Genomic DNA, 9,067 nt, shown 5'->3' with positions numbered 1-9,067 from the left:
GGAAGTACAGCAGAAACTTCAACAGCAAGTGGTGAGGTATAGCAATCCCGGACAAGGGTTACCTAGTCCCACAGGTCACTGGAGCAGCTGCTGCCACTTCAAAACTCTCGTGCAGACGTTGGGGCTACCTGGTCTCTGGGTTTGCCATGCTGAGTCTCTGCGCTCAGCCCCTGCTGCCTTGCGCACAGGGCTGGGATCCAGCACTCCGCTGCTGGCGTAGCTGTTACCTCTGCATACGTTACTTACTCTGACACGGCTTCCTGGACAAAAGTCCAGGCTTTTGGTATTTTTTATGTCTATTTGGGACCAACTTAACAACCAGATTTCCACTGTCTGAACAGTAACCCTGCTTAGAAGCAGCTATCTCAGGAAAACGAAACACTCAAAGCTCGCGTACAGACAGGGTACAATTAGAGACTTCAAGAGGTACGCTTTTCTGAGCCTGCAGTGCTGCTGTGGATTACTGGATTTTGACAAATGCTAAGTAGTAAGCCGTTGCTGATTTATTTTAATGCAATAAAAATAACACAATATTCAAGCTAGGTCTTCAAAAATTTTAGTGACACTTCTCATAAAAGAGATAGGTTTCAATATAGCAAAAGATCTCTTGAGAATTATGATTTTGGCCTTAGTATGGTCACATAGACAAAAGTAATTAAGTTAAAACAGCTTAAAAAGTTATTGCCTGTCACCCGACCTGAATTGTGTACACAGTCTGAAGCTACATCTACATGAAATAGTTGAGCTGCTCTATCAGCTAGCTGACACCATGCGCCTGGGCTCTGCTTTCCAGGGCTTCACCCAGAGCCTGGCACTATTCAACCCCTCAGTGAGGCAGTTTAGCTCATTAATTTCATAGAAAATGAACTATTTCTGGCATTGGCATAGCAAACTGAATTGGCCAGGGCATGTGGTGGGGGGAGACGGAGATCAAATGCCAGAAACGGCACAATGGAAATGGGTACGTTGCCCCTTTTGTTGGCAGAGATCTCCTTTGTCATCTGGTGAAGCCCCAGTTCTAGCCTGCACAAACGCAGGGTACAACGTACCAAAGTTCTCCTCCACTTTCATGTTCAGATTAAGCTAATTTAATTGACGGCTGCTGCTGAAAGGGCAGCTGCCTTCTTTCTCTCCCCATGATCCTGACCCCTCCCTTTTGCCCAAGCATGGGAGCGGGCACACAGAATCATAGAATCTCTCAAGTTGGAAGCGACCCACAAGGATCATCGAGTCCAACTCCCTGCTCCTCGCAGGACTACCTAAAATTAAACCATGTGACTAAGAGCATCGTCCAGACGCTCCTTGAAGTCTGAAAGGCTTGGTGCCGTGACCACTTCCCTGGGGAGCCTGTTCCGGGGAGTGACCACCCCCTCAGTGAAGAACCTTTTCCGAACAGAATTCAAGAATATTTAAGAAAATAGAAGCAGACATACTGGGTCAGACACAGATCTGTGTAGCTCAGTATCCTGTTTCTGGCAGCGGTCAGAAGGTGATGCCTGGGGGAGGACACAAGAATAGAGCAGGCACGAGACATTTTCCCAAAATAGTTGTCCAGCCCCTAACAATTTTCAGTTCAAGGACTTTCCACTACAAGAGGGTCAAGTCCACTTTACAGTACCTTTTGCAGCCACGGAAGGAGTTGGATCCCATCTGGGTGGCGGCACACCATTAGTTCAGCCCTGATGCGGCCACTTTAAGCCACCTCTGTGGATTAATTTGCATTCTGAATCAATTAGCAGAGCATAGCCTGATTATTGCATGTATTGTTTCACAACGATTATATTATCTGTGGTCAGAAAGGCATTCCCCTCCCCCCAAGCTGAAAGCACTCGCTTTTACAATGTTATTAAAGAGCAAGAGGTTCATCTGTCCAGGCGAGATAATGTCTGACACTGCTGCAGAGTTCAGGCCTGGAAAAATAGGTCTTTCTGAACCACAATACAAAGAGAAGCAAGATTCATGGTGAAACAAATTCAAATGAACAGTATGAAAGGCAAATCAGAGGTTACCCTACAGGTTTCCTTTTCAAAGCACTTTCCAAAGTGAATTAACAAAGTTAGCATTAATGTAATAGTTATTTTACTAGTGACCAAAGCATCCAGGAAAGAAGAGGGTCCATCGCGTCGGGAAGATACACACAACCTGGCAGCAAGCGCCCAGTCTTTGCTGGCGAGTGGAGGAGCGTCGGGCCGTTCCCCTGGCTCTGGGCCAGCATCATCCCTGCCCCTGCTCCATCCTACCCCCCTCGCCAGACAGAAACCCCAGCCCTGCCTCCCCTCCTCCTCAAGTCAGGCACCTGCAAAACAACCTCGCCCTCCGGCAAGACAGAAAAAACAAACCGGGCTGCAGCAGCTTCCGAGGGCTCTCCTGACAGCAGCAAGTCGACAGCCCGTCCAGGAGCCGAGATCAGCACCGCCTGTTAGGGTTACAAACGGACGGGTTACGGTCAGTCGCGGCCTTCCTTAAAAAGTAACGCAACACCCACCGCAGCACCGCACCTCCGAGAGCCATAGAGCGACCGCCGAGTTAACAGCAGCATACATTGAAGTGTGCTAAAAATGAGACTCCAGAGACATGATTTGTACACGCAGCGACGGTTTTTATTAATCCAATCACTATAAGCGGAAAAGTCACCAAGCTCCCGCGCGCAGACAGACGCCTTCCTTCGGGTCTGACCTTCGTGCGCTCCAAACGCTGTACGCCGCCCCCAGCACGCTGTTACGCCTCATACGAACAATAACCTTTACCTATAAACTTGTCTCACGACTGTCTGTAAACTATGCCCATTGTTATGTGTAACTCTCACAAATCACGGTGAGACTTGTTTGAGTGTATGATCAATTTATTCATTGGCAAGAAATGGCAATAAGCAAAACAGCGCTGGGTGGCCCGGGAGCCTCTGCTCCACCGACGGCACACGCGGGTTGACAAAGCACATCAGGTTATGTACAGAAAAATCATACATATTCATCAGATTTCCTGGAAAGGGTAGTCTTATGGTGATGAGCTCCCAAGCATGCGCAGTAAAATTAGGGTTAGGGTCTTTTCACACTCCGGTGGTCGTTCATAGTCTTCCTCACTTTGTCCTCTGGTTGAACTTTGGGCTTCCTTTGCCCATATATAGTCATTGAATTAGTTTATCAGTCCTTTGACTCTGGAATATTACAAGGGGGTCAGTTTAACTAGTTTTTTAACACTTATCTTGACACAGTCGTCCTGAGTTCCTATTATCAGTGATTTACACCGGAGGCCTAATGAGCTAGCTCAAGGCCTGTAAATTCTGGTCAGGTAAGAATTTACATGTCTCTACTAAATCACTAAAACTATGCAAGTGAAGCTAAGAAAAATCACAGCAAGGTTTTAGTCAGGGATTGTCAGGGATTTAACCCTTTCATTTCCCCCATTTCTCTAAAATTTGTAAATTCCTTTACAAATATTCTGAGTTATCATATTTCATTACCTTAGGCAAAGTCCAAACTCTCATAGCCAGTTTCCTTAGCTTATACCACAAAAGGCAATTGTCTCATCAAGTTTGGTGAACAAACAATATACCACTTATCACAATCCCCCCTTTTCTGTTTTTCACCATTTTGTTCATCAAACCGTTGTAGTTCTTGATTACTTAATGCAAATAGTTCAATATCATCTTGATTAAGTATTTGTTCATATTTCGCTTTAATTAACAATAAATGTGCTGCCTCCAGTCGGTTTCTCATAATGGCTATTACCTTATTACAAATACATGGCCCAAACACCAATATTAATGTCAAAAGAATCAGTGGTCCCGCTATAGTGGAAAGGAGGGTTGTGAGCCAAGGCGATTGCCTGAACCAGGTTTCATACCAATTTTGTCTAGATTCATATTCTCTTTTTCGTTTCTCGATATTTTCTCGTAGTTTATTCATAGTATCTCTTACCAGGCCTGTGTGATCTGCATATGTACAACATTCTTCTTTTAGGGCCACACAGAGGCCCCCTTCCTTAAGGAATAGCAAATCTAGCCCTCGTCGATTTTGCAAAACCACTTCCGACACCGATCTAACTGATTTTTCCAATGCAGTAATGGATTGTTCTATTCTTAGAAGGTCTTCATCTACGGCTACTTTTAACGCAGTAAATTCTTGGTTTTGCTTAATTAATGAAGTAATTCCTGTTCCTGCCCCTGCGACGCTAAGGGCTATTATGGTGCCCAAGGCTAAAGCAGTTATGGGCTCTCTTTTTGCCCACCGGTGTATAAAGATAGGCTCTAATTGATACTCAAATTCTTTTGGATGATAAGTGATTTTTGGAATTAATAATATCTGCACACAGAATTCTTTCATAGTCCTCAGATAACTCATAGAAACACAAGATGTAAGACCTGTTTTTGAACATATCCATTTAGCGTTATTGGCGGGTATCAACCATTCACTAGCCTTTTTAGTCTTAAATGTTCTATTACGTAAGTGTTGTTTTTCGGGGGGTATTTGACCTACACATCTTCCTTGTCCTTGCACATGTTGTAACGATATTCCCTGGGTACTATTTTCCCACCTGCAAGACCCAGGATTTGATCCGTTAGCAAGTCTCGGTCTATTCCCCAGTCCAATTGCTTCACAATATGGTGGTTTGGCATTAAAACATAACCAACACTCTGTTGTCAAGTTTGGGTTAGTTTTGTTAATCACCCGAAAACTCACATCCATCAGGGTCCAAACAGAGTTTGGGTTTACCTCATCTGGTTGCGTAAATACATCTATGTCAGGATTATTTGCAATTATTGAATTATTTGCAACTATTTGACCTTCGGTTACAGTAAGAGTTTCAGATGTCCTCTTTATCTCTAATTCTCCTGTAATCGCCACATTAGGGCCCATCGACTGCGATTTTTCTTCTGGGGCTGGTTCTTTTCGTATTTGTATAAGCCCTCCCCTGTCAGTTCCAGATTCCCAATATCTTACTCCCCAGGTTTTTCCCGTTATCCAAGTAGAATCCGTAGGGTTGGTTATGTGCGGTCGGCTTTCAGCTGGCGTCGAAGCTTCCGCGGTGCCAGCCGAGATCAACATTCAGTTTCCAGTTGTGCTGAGCCCTCTGAGTGCCCCGATGGAACTGACACGTGGATTGTGCAAGTTTAAGTCATTTACAGCAGCTGCTGATAAAAGTTGAATTTGTTTTTTCAGCTTCCTGACGGAGTAAATATTTCCAAAGAAGCTCGGAGCGCAATATCTCGAGCGGCAAGTGTGTTTGTGCTCTATGCAACATCATGGTAAGAATTTGTGGCATCAGGTGACCGGTGCGGTTGATTTATAATTCACCTCTCTGCTGGCTGTCCGGGAGATTTTTTCCCCGGTGTTTGTTTCGGTATTGTCTGTTTACATAAATAAAACCATCTTTAGCGTAGCCCAGTCTACCAGACTGCAGCGGTTGGGTTTGGACTGCCCTTAACAACCCGCGGGGAAGGCAGCTTGGCTCTGTACACAGAGATGCCCCAACCCCACCAGGGAGAAGAGGGGTCCCAAACCGCCGTTAGCCTTAGGATACGGCTGCACGGCTTTTCCTGGCCAAAGCCAAGAGCCCTTCGCTCGCTTTCCAAGCTACGCGCCACGTGGCTGCGGCAGGGCAAGCGTGAGCCAACCTAGTCAGCCTTGGAGGCGGTCAGAGGACGCAGTAACGTCTTTGGGGTGGCTGAGAATGTGCTGTGCGGGCAGTCACTTCTCTGGCGTCAAGTACTCGCACGGCTTTCTGGAATTGTCACCTTACAGCCGACGTTCAGCCTTCCTCCGTCCACCCCGTTGTAGAAAAGGTCCACGCAAGCAGAAGACTAACGTTGTGGGAAGGCAGTGCAACTAGATGAAAGCACAAACAGCCAATGTAAACAAGAAGGTATCTTAAACTACTATTAGTGAGTGATTAAAAAAACCCTGAAAGTTTAGGAGATGGCTTTTTTTCTTTTGAAGGTGCTTGTGACTGTAATAAACAAGACTAAATGGATGACAGTGCCGATTAACTCTATTTTCCTTCTTGTTTTTGACTAGCGCAAATAACTTCGCCATGAAGGGGAAGAGGAAGACGCTGAATGCTGGCGATGTTCTCTCTGCCATGGAGGAAATGGAGTTTCAGCGATTTGTAGCCCCTTTGAAAGAATCACTGGAAGGTATCGTCCTCGGTTCACGTCGAGGGAGTCTAAGCAGCACCAAGTCCTGCTTCCCTCAAACACTGGACGAGCAACACTTACTTGCCTGTCTTGTTTCTCTTCTCTGCCCAGCATCCTTCCCTGCAGTTTGCCTGGGGAATAAATAATGTGCACCTTAGCAGGACCGGGATAACATTGTTTCACAACTGACGAGGATTGAGAAAGTCTCATTTGCTATCGCTCCCCTATTGTGTTTATCTAAGGAAAGTCTTACGTGCTGCCTGTAAATGTGAACTCCTGCGTCCTTTTCAGCATTTTTCTGCTGAAACTTAACCCGATTTCCTCTGGAGCCGGTCAGCACAGCTCAAATAACAGGGCGAGTTGCTGCTCCGAGTTCACTGATCCCCTTGCAAGCCTGGAGAGCAAGCGGACCTTGGACTTCAGCTACCGTACTGTTCATGGCGTGGAGACGCCGGCTTGCAATTTTTCAGTGTTCTCTCTTTTTCTTTTAGTTTACAGGCGTGAACAGAAAGGAAAGAAAGAAGCAAGGAAAGATAAAGACAAGAAGGCAGACTCAGAGGAGCAAGATAAGAGCCGAGAGGAAGAGAATGATGACGATGACGAAAGGATGGAGGAAGAAGAGCAAAATGATGAGGAAGAGGTGGACAACTGAGCTTGCTGACGAGACGTGTGCAGGGGCTGGGTTCTGTTCAGAGGGATATAAATGCTGTAAATCAACCTTGCTGTGTCCCCTCTTGTTTCCAGTAGAGCTTTGTACTGTTCCTCTGGGCCCCATCCCTTTCTGGCTTTAACTTGTGCATAAAGGACTTCTGCTGAAGCTTTCCTCGTGGAAGGACCACTCCTCCCCGTGCGCAGGGGGCTTGGCACCCTCCCCAGGTTCTGAACCGACAGTAACGGGACTGGGCTTTCTATGCTGGGTTGCCTCTGCAATAGAGGAAAAAAGAAATGCCGGATGCTCGGTACAGAAGCCGGCCGGGAGAGCTTGAGAAACTGTTGAATAAGCTCCTTAAAGCAAGTCAGGGGCTGAATCAAATAGATCATTAACCCTTTGGGGTTTAGAATCTACGTGATGATGTCAGGAGGCTTGGAAGCTGAACGTTTAACCTTTTTATCCAAGTGACTTGGGTTTTTCCCTTCACTTTCTTGCATTCTGGCTGTGCCTTCTCTTCCTGCTGTAACTGTGACAGTGATACTGTGTCTTTCAACCCTACCAGTCATACGCAGCAATACAGTACAACTGTACAAGGACCAGCGGTCCGTCCGCTCAGCTGATTTTCCTCCCTCCCCCAAATCAACCTAAATCAAAAAACTCCACAGCACTTACGACGTAAACTAAATACCAGAAGTGCTTGGTTTGTGTCTTTAAAGCCCTGGGAGACCAAGAGGAATTTTATTAAAAATCTGAAGCAAAATTAATGGCTAAAATGTGTATCAGGATGATAAAAGGCGGCTGTATCAAGTGGTACGTTTGTTGCAGGTCAGCAGTGGGCACCAGCGGCTCTGATGGTCTCGCCTCCTTTCCCTCTGCAGAGCTGCAGTTCCTGCAGACAGGTTGGTGACTGCAGCAAGTTTAAAGGCAGTAGCTTTGGTGGGTTGGTTTTTTTTCCCGACTGGACCGGACTAATTACACCAGAGGTCCCTCTTTAGCCTTCGACAGTCATTCCAGAGACGCGGACTGCCTCCCAGCGTGGTGGGCTCCAGGAGGGCAGCGAGGACAGGACGCTCCTACCTAGGAAGGCCAGCCCCAGGCCTGTGGTTTTTAAAGTATCTCCTTCAAGAAAGATGGGTTGAAACAACCTGTTTGTATTCCTAGTACTCCTACAGGTTTGTTCTTTTATACTTAGTTTTGATGCCTTTCCTTTCTTTTCTCTGAGAAAGTATCTATTAGAATAAGCTCCTTTTTGGGAAAAAAAGCTTTATGATTTGACTGCTCTTTTTGAAGACCAGTAAACCTAATATTTGAACTTAACCGAGGTCTGGTGAAGGAAACTTGAGGAAAGTTTTAGGTACGTTTAAGTAAAACCCACGAGTTTTGCTGACGTGCAGTTTTAAAACGGCACTTGCGAGGAAGAGCACGTCCTTTTCACCAAAAAACTGATGCAGCGCTACCCACCAGAGCTACCCCGCCTTTATGCTTTTATGGCACGATGGCTTTTCACGCACAGAAGCCCAGCTCCTGAAAAGAACCGAATCGGCAAAGATTTTCTGCTCTCTAGTTTCTACTGGCGTGCAGTCAGTAACAGATGAAAAGACTGAGCTGACGATGTCTTCCCAAGATCTCCAATAACAAAAAAGGCCTGCCTTCTAGCTCCCTTCCCTCTTCTTCCCCCCCCCCCCCCCCCCCCCCCCGCCTCTTCTCATACATCTCTGGGGTGCATATTCTGGAAGGGAACAACATCTAAATAAAAGATTTTTTTACAGAAGTGGAGTCTCTGATGTCTGTCAGTGATAAAATGAGCGGGTTGCGGTTGCGTAAGCACGCGTCTGAGCGTGCAGTGAAGGCAAGAAGCAAACTCGCTGGGACGTGGCTTACGGAGCAGCTGACGGCGAAGGGAGGACGAAGGCTGCCGCTCCCCGCCCTTCGTGCGAGAGGAGCGAGGGAAGCGCGGAGACTCGAAAGAAGGAGATTTCCACTTATTGGAGAAGTGAGGTTCGGGCGCTAGTGTTTGTATCCTTGGTGGAAGGAGCCTTCAGCTTGCCCTTGCTCCCGGCGAGAGGCACTAGGCTGGGGGGAAAGAGAGGAGCGATGCGGGGTCTGGGGGTACGCACTGCAGCGGGCCAAGGAGACGACGTTACCGTGGGGGAGCTGCAGAACTCCAGGCACTAAACCCGACCCGTGCATCCCCCGTGCTGACGAGATGGAGAAAACAGCACGTCCTGCATGCGTGCTGCCAGGCCTGCAGCGTGGCTCCAGCCTCCACCGGCCCGGCAGGG

The 9,067-nt window shown here is 47.0% G+C and overlaps 1 protein-coding gene across 1 annotated transcript; it reads left to right on the top strand.

The window, feature by feature from the left end:
• Positions 1 to 908: 908 nt before the first annotated feature.
• Positions 909 to 6,850, top strand: POLE3 (polymerase (DNA directed), epsilon 3, accessory subunit). Its single transcript, XM_009326391.1, has 4 exons — positions 909 to 961; positions 5,165 to 5,245; positions 6,015 to 6,133; positions 6,625 to 6,850. Exons 1-4 carry the CDS (start codon positions 909 to 911, stop codon positions 6,783 to 6,785), a joined length of 414 nt encoding a protein of 137 aa, XP_009324666.1. The 3' UTR covers positions 6,786 to 6,850.
• The last annotated feature ends 2,217 nt before the right edge of the window (positions 6,851 to 9,067 follow it).

This window comes from Pygoscelis adeliae, unplaced genomic scaffold (assembly GCF_000699105.1).
Source record: "Pygoscelis adeliae isolate BGI_AS28 unplaced genomic scaffold, ASM69910v1 Scaffold436, whole genome shotgun sequence".
Classification (NCBI taxonomy): Eukaryota; Metazoa; Chordata; class Aves; order Sphenisciformes; family Spheniscidae; genus Pygoscelis; species Pygoscelis adeliae.
This window is presented reverse-complemented; position numbering and strand designations above follow the sequence as displayed.

Excerpts from the sequence above, each read along its gene's own strand:
- POLE3 (XM_009326391.1), top strand. The coding sequence starts at position 909 with ATGTGGTGGGGGGAGACGGAGATCAAATGCCAGAAACGGCACAATGGA. Across the intron at positions 5,246-6,014 it reads GTGCTCTATGCAACATCATG|CGCAAATAACTTCGCCATGA; the intron begins GTAAGAATTTGT and ends GTTTTTGACTAG. Across the intron at positions 6,134-6,624 it reads TTTGAAAGAATCACTGGAAG|TTTACAGGCGTGAACAGAAA; the intron begins GTATCGTCCTCG and ends TTTTTCTTTTAG.